The sequence below is a fragment of the Rattus rattus genome, chromosome 2, assembly GCF_011064425.1.
Source record: "Rattus rattus isolate New Zealand chromosome 2, Rrattus_CSIRO_v1, whole genome shotgun sequence".
In the NCBI taxonomy this organism is placed as follows: domain Eukaryota; kingdom Metazoa; phylum Chordata; class Mammalia; order Rodentia; family Muridae; genus Rattus; species Rattus rattus.
In genome coordinates this window covers 90411831-90428944 of record NC_046155.1, presented here as the reverse complement: position 1 = coordinate 90428944, position 17114 = coordinate 90411831, and the positions used below count along the sequence as shown (strand labels likewise).

The 17114-nt window shown below is 41.7% G+C and overlaps 1 protein-coding gene across 1 annotated transcript in view; it reads left to right on the top strand.

Annotated features, from left to right (window-relative positions):
- Positions 1-306: 306 nt before the first annotated feature.
- Positions 307-17114, top strand: part of Ctr9 (CTR9 homolog, Paf1/RNA polymerase II complex component) — a 30737-nt gene continuing 13929 nt past the window's right edge. Inside the window, 7 exon segments of the mRNA XM_032892899.1 lie at positions 307-708; positions 1722-1820; positions 6594-6833; positions 7230-7347; positions 8995-9084; positions 13062-13210; positions 15227-15334. Coding sequence (XP_032748790.1) covers positions 664-708; positions 1722-1820; positions 6594-6833; positions 7230-7347; positions 8995-9084; positions 13062-13210; positions 15227-15334 — 849 coding nt within the window. The 5' untranslated portion in view covers positions 307-663.

The following is a 17114-nucleotide window of genomic DNA, read 5'->3' as shown; positions in this document are numbered from 1 at the left end:
TGTATCCGTAAACGAATAAAAAAATGCAACAAATAAAATAATCCGCGCATTATTACCATAACTTCAGAATTCACTGATTATGTCTATTTAAATTAGTCACAAAGATATCACCAGTGTGACTTGCACAAACAGGCTGGGAAAAGACTGCAGAGCTGGTTAAAAAAAAAAGATTGAATTATCCCCAAGAAGCTTAGGTGGCCGAAAAGGCACCGCCCACAAAATTCGTCACCAGAGGTCCCGCCCATAGGGGCGTGGTTTCGCCTCGTCAACACCACTCCCCGCCCTGGCGCGGGCCTGTGAGGAACTGAGTTTGGACTACTTAGCGGTAGATGCCGCGTTCCCGAAGGCTCTTGGTCACCTACGGCTGACACAACGACAACCTCGAAACTATCAGTCTTTCCAAAGAAGGCTGCGCCGGAGCCGCCAGGCGGAGCTCGCCTGGGACACGCCCTCCTGATAGTGCTTCCGGGACAGGGGGCGGGGCCTCCGGAAGTGGCCGGTCGCGGGTCTGAAGCTCGTTGTTTCAGCGGCCGACAGGAAAGGAGAAGGTGCATCTCAGGCAGCTCCGCTGGGTGTGAGGTGTGGTAACCTCTGCAACACTGGAAGCCCGGACTACCAGCTCCCGAGCCGCAGAGTGAGAAGCTCCTGCTTTCAGAGCTCGCCATGTCGCGGGGTTCCATCGAGATTCCCCTCCGGGATACTGACGAGGTGGGTGCCGAGTGTGGAGCGGGGGAGGGCTGTGAACTTGGACGATCCCAGCACCGACTTTGCTCCGCTTGGTATTTTGAGGGGAGAGCCGCAGTCGAGCTCCTCGAACCAAGCTCCATTCAGCTGGTCACCTTTCTGGCTGCAAGGACTTCGGGAAAGTTCGCCTGTAGCCTGCTTCTTGTTGACAGTCGGCTGTCTTCCGGGGCGCAGGGGTGTGAGCGCCGAGTAAACCACGGATTACAGAGGGGACTCGATGCTCCCGGAGCTACCTGCTGCTCCAACTTGGATTTTTTTTTTTTTTTTCTTATCTCCCTGGGGATCTGAGAGGTGGCTCTTAATTCCTTGGAAGAAAAGTCTGTCAAGGCACACTGTTAACACAGCTCTCTCAGCGAGATAAGGGACTCGAGATTTAGCCGCTCCTGTATGCTGGTGGCAACGACCCACTTTCATCCATGGGTGGCGTGCGTTTTGTCTGAATAAAGCTCCAGTTTTGCTTCAGTCTTACTGGATTTGTTACACTTTTATTTTTGATCGAGGTAGAATTCATTCTTAAAATCTGGTGGTCTTGGGTATATTCCAGAATATTTTTCTTCTAGTTTTTGTGCCCACATTTTAGGCATATATGTGACACATGATAGTGCCTCCGTGATTTAAGTGTACACTGACATTCAACTTTGCCTGGTCTCTGGGATCTCCAACCCATGGCATCAGTGTTTCATTGGCTTATAGGTTATACAAGGTTTCATTTTGGTTTTGAGTAAGCAAGTCGTTGGGAATTTTATAGTTTGGTGGTGTGAAGACGACTAACAGGATTTGTCTGCTTCTCTATGCTTTGACCACACCACACTACAACCTATTTGCCATGTGTTTCCTAAACAGGAACATGTATTCGTTCACCCTACCGAGAGTGAGTACATATCCTTTGTGTGTGTGCACTGCGGAGTGTTCACAGCAGGCAGAAGAGAGAAATTGTGAACTTAAAAAGGAAACAAACCGTTTATTCTGTGTTTCAGGTCATTGAACTTGACTTCGATCAGTTACCGGAGGGGGATGAAGTTATCAGTATTCTGAAGCAGGAGCACACACAACTGCACATATGGATTGCTTTGGCGGTCAGTATTCCTATTGCAGATTTTTCTGTTGACTGGAAAGATATGTGATTTTGGTTTTCAAGGACAGTAATGGCCCACATGATTAAATCGTTTGTGCATGATTAAATTATCTGTATGAAAATTAGTTAAAGCCAGGCATGGTAGCAGCAGAGACAGGTCGATCACCGAGTTTACGTTCAGCCTGATCTACTTCCAGGACAGTGAGGGCTACGCATGTGTGCATGAAACATGGTTATATTATCGTTTACGGAATAATAAGGGCAGTTTCCTAACTACAACTCTACTGGTAAATTAATGTCTGTTGATAGCGCCGCAAGATCATTTAAGGTAAATAGTTCTCTATATGGAGGTTTTAATTACTTAGTGGTAATTCATTGAAGCTTAGCTTAGTTGGAATAAACATTGCTTTCCATAACATCTCTTCTAAAACATTCTGGAAGGTGATTAGGCTCCAAGCTAATACATAAAGAGGCCCTTCTGTGGTGCAGTTTATCTTGGCATCACGTTTTTGTCATATTTGTTCCTTCCTCCATAATATGAATGCTACTAGAAATCTCAGGAAATCCAGTCTGGGAACCTACAACTAGACTCTTTAGCCCCCGGCACCATGTCTCCTTATGATGAGAAATAGTAAGATAAACTATACTCATTATTCCTAAACTGGTATGCCACAGTGGCTTATATAAAGATAGAGAAGAACTTCCTAATATTACCTCGATGGTCAGAAAAATAGGTTTGGAATTGGGCACATTTTCTGCCCAAGTATGCTGTGGATTGAATCTAGGTCCTTAAAAATTCCAGGCAAACACACACCTACTAAGCTGTATCCCCAGCCTTGTTTTTACCTTTTACTATGAGGCAGAGTCTCACTAAGTTCCCTAGGCTGGCCTTGACCTTTAGTCTTCCTGCTCAGCCTTCTAGGTATTTATTTTAAGAAATATATAATTGTTAGTGCACATTGTACATATTAATGGATTTCTCTGAGACATTTCTCTATACGCATATATTGTGCGTTGGTCATATCCACCCTGCTAAGCCCCCTAACCCATACCCTGCTATAATCCATCGATTTTAAGGGGTATTTCTTTTTCTCAATTCCAGCTCACATAAAAAAAAATCTCTCCTGTGGGCACTACTCACAGATCCCTGTACCTTATAAGTTACTGTAATAGACCTGAGCCTTCTTATTATAATCATAAGATTGTGGGGGATAATGAATCCCAGCTGCAGGTTTGTTTTTTAACAGGCATGCAAGGGTGTGGGTCTCTCCATCTCCCAGAAGCTGAGATTACAGGTGTACCAGTAGTGGGCTTGTACATGCACTAAGGGCTCATCTGCTTAGTCCCCAGTTGATGGGCACCATTCCTGAGTAGTTAACTCTGGGTAAAATGGATTAACAATATGTTAGATGGAATTTCTGGTGTATGTTAAGTAGACAACATGTCCAGGTTTCCCTGTTTGGCTGCCATAGGAAGCTCCCAGGGCATAGGCTCTCCCAGGTAGGTACAGCTGGTTTGTTAAGCAGAATTGACTTCATGTTTTTCCTGCATATAGTATCAGCGCCTTTGGAATCCAGATAAAAGTCCCCCTGGAACCTGCCATGTGGGTGCTATGCACTGAACCATACAAGAGCAACCAGTGCTCTTAACCACTGAGCCATCTCATAGCCCCAGCCCCCAAACTTTTAAACCTAATGTTTCAATAAAGTCTTGTTCTCTTGAAAAAAAAATCTATACCATCCTTAGAGTTTTGTATATATCTTCTAGTTCCATCCATTTTCCTGAAACTGACATGGTTCATTCTTTATGGCTAGATAAAACTCTCTTACATGAATAGTTTATTTACCATTCACCATGGGCACCTACACTGATTCCATAGCCTGCTTTTGTGAGCAGTCACACTAAATGTGGATGCATGGGTAGTGTTTATATGTGCTGACTTTTTCCTTTGGATATAGGACTGGGTGATATGGGGGGGGTCATAGGTCATCCTACTTTTAGACTATGAGGAATTACCCTACTGACTTTCCTCATCCTTGCCAACATTTGTTAATTGTTGGTATTATTGGTGATAGCCATTTTTACTAGGGCAAAGTAGAATCTCAACTTTTTCAAATTTTGGGGGTTTTTTTGGAGTTTTTTGTTTTGTTTTTAAAGATATATTCTATTTTCTGTATACAAGTGCTTTGCCTGTGTGTATTCTTGTATACCACATGTATGCCTGATGCCTTCAGAGGCTAAAGAGAGTATTGGACCCCCCTGGAGCTGGAGGTATAGACAGTCGTTAGATGCCATTAGACAGAGCCTGGGACCCAAACCCCCATCCTTGCTGCTCTTAACTGCTGAGTCATCTCTCCATCTTCTGGTTTATTTGTTGTTGTTGTTGTTTGGGGTGATGTTGTTGTTTGAAATAGAATTTCATATAGCCCAGGCTGGCCTCAAACCAGCTATTTGTCTGAGGCTGGCCTTGAACTCTTGAGCTTCCCCGCCTTCACCTCCTGCTGGGAGGTTTATGCCTCTGTGTCCGGTTCACAGTGTACTTTTCACACACACTTGCCTCCTGACTAAAGACCCTGCATGCCCGTGGACTTAGGAGTCTGTGCTTAGCCGTAGGGAAGCGCCTGTCGTGTCCTTGGCCTGTTGGTTGATTGGCTTACTTGTTTTTGTGCTTGTTTGCTGGATAGCTGGTTTTTTACTTTTTCATGTATTCTAGAGATGGACTCTCTGTTAGGTAAATATCTGGAGATGGATTATAATATAAATATAATATATAATATAAATATCTAGAGACGGATCCTCTGTTAGGTAAATATCTGGCAAAGATTTTCTCCATTCCATAAGTCAACTCCTTCACCCTGTTGACTCCTTTGCTTGCAGGTACTCAGTTTATTGTAGTTCTGTGTGTCTATTTGTGCTTTTGTTTTCTGAAGTGTCTACCCTAAGACAGTCTTCCTAGCTGGGTGCAGAGGCATACTTCTAAAAGTCAGTATTTCAGAGTCTGAGGCAGGAGGGTTGCAAGTTTGAAGCTAGTCTAGGCTCCATATTGAAACTGTTTCAAAAAAAAAAAGTCTTCCATTCACACATGGATATACAAAAAAGTTATTTCTACTAACAGAACAGTCAACTTTTCCTAGTCCCTGTAGATCAAGCCATTGATCCAGTTATTAATTGATAGAATTGGTATTAATGGTAGAATAAACTGATAAAGCTTTGTAGTTACTGTTGGGGAAGCTGTAGTCATAGTTTTTTTTTTTTTTGTTTTTGTTTTTGTAAAGATTTATTTATTTATTTATTTATTAAATATATATGAGTGCACTGTAGCTGTCTTAGACACACCAGAAGAGGGCATCAGATCCCATTACAGATGGTTGTGAGCCACCGTGTGGGTGCTGAGATTTGAACTCAGGACCTCCGGAAAAACAGTCAGTGCTCTTAACCACTGAGCCATTTCTCCAGCCCTGTAGTCATAGGTTTAAAGAAGACTTTGTTCAAGTTTGTCCTTAAACAGTACTCTAATTTCTGAGACCGTTTCCTCAAAACTATGAAGATGTTAGTACTCACTCTTAGGAAGTTGTAAGGATCAGAGGAAATATATATAGCTCCTGGCATGGTATGTGACCTATAGACAGTAGTTGATACTGGGTAGATTTTTTTTATATATTATTTATGAGGCATATGCCTAGGGAAGTTAATAATCTGTCCCCAAATTACTGATAGTTTTTGGTAGAAGCAAAACCAGAGCCCAAGTGATTTTTATTGTTTTTGAGACAGGGTCTCTTATAGCATGCTAGGATTCATTTATTTTTTACTGTGGGGATGAGATTAGTGTATATGCTACATGTATCTGTTTGTATGTTGCCCTTATGTGTACATGTAGAGGCCAGATAGCTATCTTTTTTTTCTTGGAGATGGTCTCAACATGTACCCTGTCTGGCCTGGAACTTACTGTGTAGACCAGTGTAGCCTCAAACTCATAGAAATCCATCTGTCTCCACATTATTTTTTGAGATAAGGTCTCTCATTAAACATAGAGCTCCCCATTTCAGTTAGAGTGGCTGGCCAACAATCTCCCAGGGTCATTTGTTCTCTTTTCTCTCCCCCTACCCCCGTGTCTCTGTCTCTCTGTCTCTCTGTCTCTCTCTCTCTGTCTCTCTCTGTCTGTCTCTCTCTCTCTCTCTCTCTCTCTCTCTCTCTCTCTCTCTCTCTCTCTCTCTCTCTCTCGTTTCCTGGGGTTAAACTATTACTAGATGAGAAACAAACATCTTTTGTGATTCTAATTTTAATAGCTGTATTCATATTTAATTGACTTTGATAAACTGCTCATGTGTGAATTGTACCACTTGGTATTGAGTCTGGGTGTCCCTGTGGAGCTGCCACCACAGTCACTTGAGGTCAGTGAATGTATACAGTGCCCCAAAGTTCCTTCTTTGTTCTTTCTCAGCCCTTCTGTTTCCAGCCAGCACTGATCTACACTACTTGGATTTTTTGCTGTTAAGCATTTTTCTAGAGTCTTACAGAAGTGGAATCCACAGTGTGTATTCTTATGGTAGACAGGCTTCTTTTAGCATAATTAATTTGAGATTTATTTATTTTGTAATTGCTGTCAATAGTTTACTTCTTTGCATCACAGAAATATACCATAGCTATTTTATTGATCCACTTGTTAATTTGGGCTTCCCATTTTCTCTATTACAAGTAAAGCTTCTATAAACATTTGTGTTGTTTTGTGTGTGGACACATGTTTAATGATTTTAATATCTTCCTTTGCCTACAGCTGGAGTACTACAAGCAAGGGAAAACAGAAGAGTTTGTGAAGCTGCTGGAGGCTGCACGGATAGATGGCAATTTGGACTATCGAGACCACGAGAAAGACCAGATGACTTGCTTGGATACATTAGCAGCCTACTATGTACAACAGGCTCGGAAAGAAAAGAACAAAGACAATAAGAAGGACCTTATTACGCAGGCAACTTTGTTGTATACAATGGCTGATAAAATTATTATGTATGATCAGGTAAATCAAATCTGTTGCAATTTATGAGAGCACAGAATACCACATGAAAGCAAAATATATATATAGCAGATTCTTTGTGAAAGAGTTTTTACTAAAATGTTGATACAGTCAAAAAAGAATTTATTGAAATTAGAATTGCATTAGTCCTTAAACTGTATATGTACACGTTGAGTCCATAACCCCAGTATCAAGGGTGAATTTCTAGTAGGTTTTAAGGATTGTGACCTTTGTCTTGTCACTGTCTTAGGCACAGATGTGCATTTCAGGGTAAGCGTCTCATTTGTACTTTGAGATTCTTACGTAGCCAGTTGCTCTGGCCACTTACAGAGGAGTCCTGAGCTTCCACCCTCTGTGGTTGGTATTGTCTCTGGTCTTAGTAAAGTCTGTACATTACAGAATCATTTGTTGGGAAGAGCCTGCTTCTGCCTGCTCGAGGGTGACAAAATGGACCAAGCTGATGCACAGTTTCATTTTGTACTTAACCAGTCTCCAAACAATATTCCAGCCCTTCTTGGTGAGTGGTCTTCAGCAGGGACCTTAGGTTCTAGTTGGTCGGCGTTGACTGGGAACGTGTGTGTGTGTGTGTGTGTGTGTGTGTGTGTGTGTGTGTAGTGTATAGTGAATAGTGTATAGTGTATAAATATATATTATAATATGTATAAATATAATAACCTAATATGTGTGTATGTCTATAAAGAAAGTCTTGGTTAGGTTTTTTTTTTTTTTAATTGGAAAATTTATGTATTTACATTTCAAGTGTTATCCCCCTTCCCGGGTTTCCCCTCTGGAACCTCGCTATCCCATCTCCTCCCCCTGCCTCTATGAAGGGGCTCCCCCTCCCACCCACTCCCACCTCAGCAACCTGGCATTCAACAACCTGGCCCTCAACACAGAGCATCAAGCCTTCACAGGATCAAGGATGTCTCCTATTTTTATTTATTTATTTATTTATTTTTTAACAATCTTTTTCTTTTACTGGATATTTTTATTTACATTTCAAATGTTATCCCTTTCCCGGTTTCCTCCAGTAACCACTATCTCCCCTGCTTCTATGAGGGTGCTCCCGGCCCACCACCCCTCCCTCCTCCCTGCCCTGACATTCTCCTATACTGGGGTATCAAGCCTCCACAGGATCCAAGGGCCTCTCCTCCCATTGGTGCCCAACAAGGCCATCCTCTGCTACATATGCAGCTAGAGCCATGGGTCCCTCCATGGTTGGTGGTTTAGTCCCTGAGAGCTCTAGGGGGTCTGGTTGGTTGATATTGTTGTTCTTCCTATGGGGTTGAAAACCCCTTTGGCTCCTTCAGTCCTTTCTCTAACTCCTCCATTAGGGACCCCATTCTCAGGTCAATGGTTGACTGCGAGCATCGCCCTCTGTATTTGTCAGGCTTTGGCAGGAGACAGCGATATTAGGCTCCTGTTGGCATGCACTTCTTGGCATCTGTAATAATGTCTGGGTTTGGTGACTATGTATATGGGGTAGATCCCCAGGTGGGGCAGTCTCTGCATGGTCTTTCCTTCAGTCTCTGCTCCACATTGGTTAGTTTTTTATAAATTTGACCCAAGGTAGAGTGAAGTGGAAAAGGATCCTCTATCAGATTACCTGTAGGTAAGTCTGTAGAGCATTTTCTTGATTGATAATTGATAGAGGAAGGTCTAGCTCACTGAAACAGTGCCACCCCTGGGAAGACAATTTTGGGTGGTATAAAAAAAAAGCAGGCTGAGCAAGTCAGAAGGAGCAAGCCAAGAAGCAGCACTCCTCCATGGCCTCTGCTTCAGCTTCTGCCTCCAGGTTTCTGCTTGAGTTCCTGCCCTGACTTGCCTTCATGACTAAACTGTAAGCTAAAATATGCCCTTCCCACCCCAAGTTGTTATGGTCCCAGGGTTTATCACAGCAATCAAAAGCAAAGTAGAATAAGTTATTGTTTGCTTCCAAAGAGTCAGCAAATAATCTCTTCCTAGAATAATTGCAAGGCAGTTATTTATATTGTTATTTTACATAAAGACTCAGGACTAAAATATTGCACTACCTATGGAAAACACATTATTTAATATGATAATTCACTATTTTCAAGTATTTCCCACTGAGATATAAGTTAGTGTAAAATGCAATTCATTTGTGCTCTTTACTCAACAAGGTTGTCTCTTTAAATAACCGCAGGGAAAGCTTGTATCTCATTCAACAAGAAGGACTACAGAGGAGCCCTTGCTTACTATAAAAAAGCATTGCGCACTAACCCAGGATGTCCAGGTACGGGAATTTTAATTCTAAGCTGTTTATTGATCCAACTTAAAATGTTGAAAATTGGTTATAAAAAGATACTTTAGGAGTAATGAAATGATAAGGTCATAGTTATTTTGTTCTGGGGTTGGGGAAATGGTTCAGTGGATAAAGTGCTGCCCCAGAGTGAGGCCTGGACTTTGGATCCCCTGCTCTTATTGAAAAGTCAGTCAAGGGCTGGAGAGATGGCTCAGTGGTTAAGAGCCCTCGACTGCTCTTCCAGAGGTCATGAGTTCAATTCCCAGCAACCACATGGTGGCTCACAACCATCTGTAAAGAGATCTGATGCCCTCTTCTGGTGTATCTGAAGACAGCTACAGTGTACTTATATATAATAAATAAATAAATCTTTAAAAAAAAAAAAAAAAAGAAAAAAGAAAAGTCAGTCAAGTGTGGTAGCCATCTGTAACCCCAGTACTCAGAAGGCAGAGATGGGATGCTGACACAAGCCAGCTAGCTACACTCAACAGAATTAGTGAGCTCTGGTTTGGTTGAGAGATTGTGCGTGGATAAATAAAGTGGAGAAGGATGGAGGGAGACACCCAGTATCAGCCTTGCCCCCCCCCACACACACACACAAACAAAATTATTTTTCCTGGTGTTTATTTGATGGCAGATCATACTGTATTTTTTGACCTGTGCTACTTTTCTTCCCAAATACTTTTCATTCAGTATATTTTTGATATGTATCAACTATGTGCCAGATACTGTTCTGTTTAAAGAATGCAGCAGTGAACCAAAAGATAAAAGTTTCTGCCCTCTCATATAATTCACCTTCCAGCTAATTAAATAAGAAAAACAGAGACTGTAAAAGATTGAAAACTTGAAACAAAATCAGGCTATACAAAGCATTGAGTGTTACTTACAAAGGGTGGCCAGGGAAATTTACCAGGAATATAAAGTGCTAGAATAATCAAGGGTCATGCAGACATATGGGAGAGAGTCATCCTGGAAAAAGCACAGCAGTACAAAGGTCCTCAGAAAACTGCTTTGCAAATTTGCAAAATACGTGAAGGCCAGTATATCCAAAATGGAATGGATGGAAAGTCATAAGAAATGAGATCAAGGGCTGGAGAGATAGCTCAGAGGTTAAGAGCACTGAATGCTCTTCCAGAGGTCCTGAGTTCAATTCCCAGCAACCACATGGTGGCTCACAACCATCTGTAGTGGGATCCAATGGCCTCTTGTGGTGTGTCTGTGGATGGCTATAGTGTACTTATGTAAAAATAAATAAACAGATTCCTAAAAAAAAAAAATGAGATCAAAAATGAGATCAATTTGAGCACCTGGGATTTATTTATTTTTTTTTTTTCTTTTTTTTTTTTTTTTTTTTCAGGGCTACTGAACCCAATGCTTTTTCATGTTGAGCACCTGAGTTTATAATAGGTGCTTCAAACTTTTGACAGAAATAGGAATCCTTGGAGGGCTTTGGGTAGAAGAATGTGTGATCTGACTTGTGCTTAAAAGTACCATTGAAGGGGTTGGGGATTTAGCTCAGTGGTAGAGGGCTTGCCTAGGAAGCGCAAGGCGCCTGGGTTCGGTCCCCAGCTCCGAAAAAAAGAAACAAAAAAAAAAAAAAAAAAAAGTACCATTGAAGGGCTGGAGAGAGGGCTCAGCAGTTAGGAGTACTAGTTGCTCTTACAGAGAACTAAATTCTTTACACACAAATGGCAGCTTCAAACTGTCTGTAACTCCAGTTCTGAGGACCCGCCTCCCTCACACAGACATACATGCAGATAAAACACCAATGCACATAAAATTTTAAGAGTACCATTGAGGGCTGGAGAGATGGCTCAGCGGTTAAGAGCACCCGACTACTCTTCCAAAGGTCCTGAGTTCAATTCCCAGCAACCACATGGTGGCTCACAACCATCTGTAATGAGATCTGATGCCCTCTTCTGGTGTGTCTGAAGACAGCTACAGTGTACCCACATACAATAAATAAATAAATCTTTTTAAAAAAAAAAGAGTACCATTGAGCTAGAGTCTAGAGTAGGATGTGAGTGAGTAGGTAAGGGCAGAGGTAGCATGAACTGGGGAGAAGGTTGTTGCAAGCATGCAGGTCACAGACGATTAAAGTTCACAACTGAAGAGATAACAGTAGGTGGTACATGTGGTCATGGTCTAGTATTTTGTAAGGAGAGCCGATGTAATATGTGAAGCAAAAAAGAGCAAGAATCAAAAGCTAAACAAAATTTTAAGAGTAGAGCTACATTTTAGTACATTGGGAAAACAGTCCAAGAGAAACTTGTTTAGAGATGAAAAGATTGAAAACCTATCTGAGGTACTAGAGGGAACAAGATTTTATCTTGGAGTTCATGAAAGAAGTCTGTTATGAACAGATTAACTTAAAACCAACGTATTGATGGTGCAAAAGCCAGGAGTGCATGAAGTAAGGGAAATAAGTATATAGACAGGAACGTGTCCTGGGACACTCTAGAGCAGTGTCCTCAACCTTCCTAATACTGTCACCCTTTAATATTGTTCCTCATGTTGTGGTGACCCCGCCCCCACATAAAACTATTTTTGTTGCTACTTCATAACTAATTTTGCTACTGTTAAGAATTGTAATGTCGGGGTTGGGGATTTAGCTCAGTGATAGAGTGCTTGCCTAGCAAGTGCAAGGCCCTGGGTTCTGTCCCCAGCTCCGAGAAAAAGAAAAAAAAAAGAATTGTAATGTCTGTGTTTTCTGATGGTCTTCAGTGACCCTTATGAAAGAGGTCATCTGACTACAAAGAGATCAGAACCCACAGGTTGAGAACAGCTGCTCTAAAGTGTAAAGGTTGGGAAAATGGAAGACTTGGAAAAGCAGCCTAAGGAGTAGCCAGAGATAAGGGGAAAACAAATCAGAAAAAAAACCTCAAAGTAATGTCCTTCCAGGCAAATGCGGAACATTTTGCAAGGGTTATAGACTCTGTCTCATTGTATGGTTAGGCCAGTGAAACCGTCAGGATTGATGAGCAAAATACAAATCACTGTGACCATAATTAGGTAGTTTTCCTGGAGGTGGGCATAACACCTCACTAGAGTGGATGCCAGAGGAAACAGAAGGATTAGAGGCAGCAGTGCTTTATCAGTTGAGGAGTCCATTGTCTGGAAGAGCAGAAATGGCAGCCAGAAAGGAAATGGAATCAAGAGATTTTCTTGTAAGACAGTAGAATGTTTGAGAATGGTCCAGAGAAGAAAATATTATAATGCAGGAAAATTGAGAGCTGGTACTGTCACGGTGTCTTCAAATAGATGCGAAAGGCTTCCATGACCACTGAGTGTAGCTGTGAAGAGGACATGTTCGAGTTCTGCCATGACCTTGAAATGAGGTAGATTAAATGAGCATAGATCAGAAACAAATGACACCAGCTCTGTGTACTCAAACATAAAGGTTTTGCTAAGGGGTTTGTTCTCTATTTAAGTAGTAGGGCTATTCATGCATGCACTGAACATTCGTGTGTGTGCATACACATATACATAATAATTTTTAAGTAGAAACGGAGCCAGTGGTGGTGGTTTACTGCAGCAGGTGCTACAAGATAAGAAAATGCCATTGTTATAGATATTCTTTTGTATAGTGGAGAGGTATCCATAAGAGGGGAGAAGGGGGCTGGAGAGATGGCTCAGCGGTTAAGAGCACCCAACTGCTCTTCCAGAGGTCATGAGTTCAATTCCCAGCAACCACATGGTGGCTCACAACCATCTGTAAGGAGATCCGATGCCCTCTTCGGGTGTATCTGAAGACAGCTACGGTGTACTTATATATAATAGATAAATAAATCTTTAAAAAAAAAAAAAAAAAAAGAGGGGGAGAAGGATTAGAATGACATGGTCTAACTACTAATGAAGTCAAGTTTGTGGTAAGCCAGCAGGTCTTAAAGAGTCCAGACACTGGAAATTGAACTCTTAAAATGTCCTAGATTGACAAGACAAATGACTTGATTTTATTTATTTTTTAGCTGAAGTTCGTTTAGGAATGGGCCATTGCTTTGTCAAACTTAACAAACTGGAAAAAGCCCGACTAGCATTCAGCAGAGCCCTGGAACTCAACTCTAAGTGTGTGGGAGCACTGGTTGGATTGGCTGTTCTAGAACTCAACAATAAAGAGGTATGGGAAGAAAGACCACCTCTAGCTTCAGGTTTATCAAGCTGTCCCTTATCTAGAACGGGTTATACTTTAGAGATCTAGATTCTAGGTTATAGATAGGAAATGTGGTGCCTGGACTGCAGGCACCATCCCCAAAGCAAACATTTCTGTGGTATAGTCAGTCATATGAAGATAGCCTCACTGCTTAGGTAAAATGTTCCTGCCATCTGCTTTAAGACCAGCACACATACCATACATACCCTCAAAAATGACTTTAGAACTTTCTAAAGTTTAGAATCTGAGTGATTGTGGGCCCATAGATCTGTCTAACATGTATCTGACAAAGTAACAAATTCACACTTGACCGACTTAAACTTTAACATTTTTATAGTTCACTAAACAAAGTGTCTCAGAACTTATACTTGACACCACAATGTTATCAAATTCAGTGATCTTCAGTAACTGTATTGACCCCTCCTTAATGTGTGACTTTCTCCTGTACAGTCATTAGGTAGTTGCTGCTTGTTCTATTAGTCTTACAGAAAGGAAGGGACAAAAGGCTTTCCTACAGGGCTTTTCCGGAAGTTCCAGCAAATATGTAAAGGCAGCTCCTGGCCTGCTTCTATATTTAATTCTCCAAAAGGTTGCCAGGGCTTCTCTGTGTCAACATTGTTGACAGTTGAGCCTTGCATTGTCTTTGGAGTAACTGTCCTCTTTACTGAATGGCCCTTACCATTGAATGCCGGTACCATCTCCATAGTAGTGATGACAAAACCTGACATTGTCCCCAGTAAGAATTTCTTCCTTAGGCCAGCCTCTAGAGGAGGAGAATAGATTATCTTGACTGGTTTCTCAATCATGATTTGTCACCTGGGAATGGAAAAAAGGAAGAGAACTTGCAGGAATCAAAATGTGTTACAGACTACAAAAACTCTGTTCTGAGGCCTGGCATGCTGAGGCATGGCTTTAATCCTACCGCTCAGGAGACAAATGTAGGCAGATCTGTAAGTCTGAGGCTAGTTTTGGTCTACATAGAGGGCTCCAGGCCAGCGTGCATGGTAAGACCATGTGTTATAAAGAAAAAAAAAAAAAAAAAAAAAAAAACGGAAGGAAAGAAGCTATGTTTCTTCAGCAAGGTAAAATGGCCACCACACCAGCAGGCAGCTGAGGCAGAACTAATAAGTAGACAACCTAAAACAAGAACTGAGTAAGATAAGATGGCCCCACACACAGCCCATACACACACTGTCTTAGGGTTTTACTGCTGTGAACAGATACCATGACCTGAAGGATGACATTTAATTGGGGCTGCCTTACAAGTTAGGAGGTTCAGTCCATTATCATCAAGGCAGGAACATGGCAGCATCCAGGCAGGCATGGTACAGGAGGAGCTGAGAGTTCTACATCTTCATCTGAAAGCTACTAGCAGAATACTGACTCCAGGCAGCTAGGATGAGGGTCTTAAAGCCCACACTCATAGTGACACACTTCCTCCAATAAGGCTATACCTCCAAATAGTGCCGTTCCCTGGGCTAAGCATATCCAGACCATGGCACACAAAATCAAATTCTGAAATTAAAATGGATTTCATTACAAGTGGATATTAAAAAATGGTAAGATGGCTCATCAGTTAAGAGCGCTTGCTGCTCTTGCAGAGGACCTGAGTTCGGCTACCACATGTATCTCACGGCTGTCTATAACTGCAGCTCCAAAGAATCTGATATTCTTCTGATCTCCACCGTCACTGTACACACATGGCATGCATGTTACAGGCAAAATGCTCATACATATCAGTAAAAATAAATAAGTCTTAGAAATACGTTTTCTATTTTTTGTTCTCAGAGTCAGCATAAGTCCAAATATACTTTTGTTAAGAAAACTATATCATAACAATTTGGTATTTCCTTATTTGGAACTTTACAGCATTTATGAAGAATAGCAACCTGTCTTATGGTGTTGAACTATAGAACCTTATTTCTGGACAGTGCTAATTAAGTGCTGTTTTTCACTCCACTGTGTTACATTGTTTTCTTTTAGGCTGATTCCATCAAAAATGGTGTGCAGCTTCTTTCCAGAGCCTACACTATTGATCCTAGCAACCCTATGGTACTGAACCATTTGGCAAACCACTTTTTCTTCAAGAAGGTAAAAATATTTATTTATTTATTATTTTGAAATCTGTTTTCTTCTCAATATAGTCAGTGCATGATTTTTGTTTAATTTGGAAAGAAATGTGAAAATGTCATTTGTTTTTGTTTTACTCCCAAATTAGAGTTTGTATTAGTTGCCTGAAAATGAGCACACTCATACATTCACTAACTTGATATGCATAGGCACCTTGCACTGTGTGCAGCCTGGGATGGGAGAATAGTAAGTCTGCTGTTGGCACTCAAGCAAAGGCCTTTGCACACACAGAAATGAGCAAGTGATAAGGGGGAGGGGGAGTCACCACAGTGCAGAAGCTGTTAAACCTGTATTAAACTCACAGGGGTCACTAGAGAGTTGCAAGAGGCTAGGTGTGGGCTGGAGAAAACCTCAGCCTTTGGCGAAGTTAGGACAGACAGTAGACCACAACAGGTGCTGTGTTAGGCCCTGTTAGGAAGCACTTGCTTCATAGAATTTGACTGTGGGTGTACAGGTATCAGTCAGTGGTCGTTCTGTTTATTTTCACACATTGATCTTGCCTGTTAGTCCCACCATTTTTGTGGAAGCAACAATATTTTATAATTCTTACCATACCAAATCCAAGGTTCCTTTGATAAAGTTTTATTTTTAAAGTTTTTATTAGCATATATTAATCATACATAATGAGTTGCACTGTGATATTTTCATATATAATATACATTGATTATATCTCTCCATTTTCCTCTCATCCCCACTCCTGCTGATCCTTTCCTCTTTCCAGTCCCTCTGCTTTTTTCACTAATTTCTTTATTTATTCACTCTGCATCCCAATCTGTTGCCTGCCATTGGATTTCCTTCCCCTACCTGGCCTGCCTGGTTGGGCCTCAGTGGGAAAGGATCAGTTTTTCCATCTTATTTGGTGACCCGATGGGTCTAATTAGGATGGCTTATAGCAGCCTGGGTCAGGGCTTGTTTATAAGCTTATGGGCAGCTTACCAGTGGCTACACTGCTAAAGAAAATGTCTCTCTCACCCACCAGTGACAGCTTTTATACAATAAACAGTAAAGTTTAACCTGCTGTTTTAGACCCACAGACTAAATTGTACTGTAAACTTTAAAATACTTGAGCAACAATTTGGGTAAAAGTTAACAGAGTGGATCAGCCTTACCAATGTGAGCTATGTGTTCCTGTGTTGCTCACATGTGCTCGGTGCTTACTAAGTCCCAAGCACTGTTAAAGTGCATGCCCAGTACTCACTTCTGCTATGCTCACATCTACCTGTGAAGTGAGTAAGCTGATCCTTCTTTCCTTTCTTCCACAATCTCCCTTTACCTTTTTAAAAGAAGGTTTTATTCTTATTTTTATGTTTATGAGTGTTTTGCCAGCATGTGTGTATGTGCACCACATGGTGTCTAGTGCTCCTGGAGGTTAGAAGAGAGCATTGGATCCCCTGGAACTGGAGTTACAGAAGACCATGAGCCACCATGTAGGTGCTGGGAACCGAACCTGGGTCTTCTGCAGGAGCGCAGCTCTTGACTGCTGGGTCATTTCTTTAACCCCTCTCACCTGGTTTTTTGAGATGGACTCTTGCTGATTCTAGAGCTCATTGATTGAGTTAGACTGGGTGGAGAGCCATTGAGCTCTCACTCGCTCTGCCTCCCAGTGCTAAGCTTACAGATACATGGCCACTTTGTGTGAGTGTTGGGGATCTGCACACAAGCCCTCATGACTACACAGATCTTTCCAACTGAGCTGTCTGTCCTCCTGAGCCTATTTTCTTGACAAGCAAATTGAAGCAGA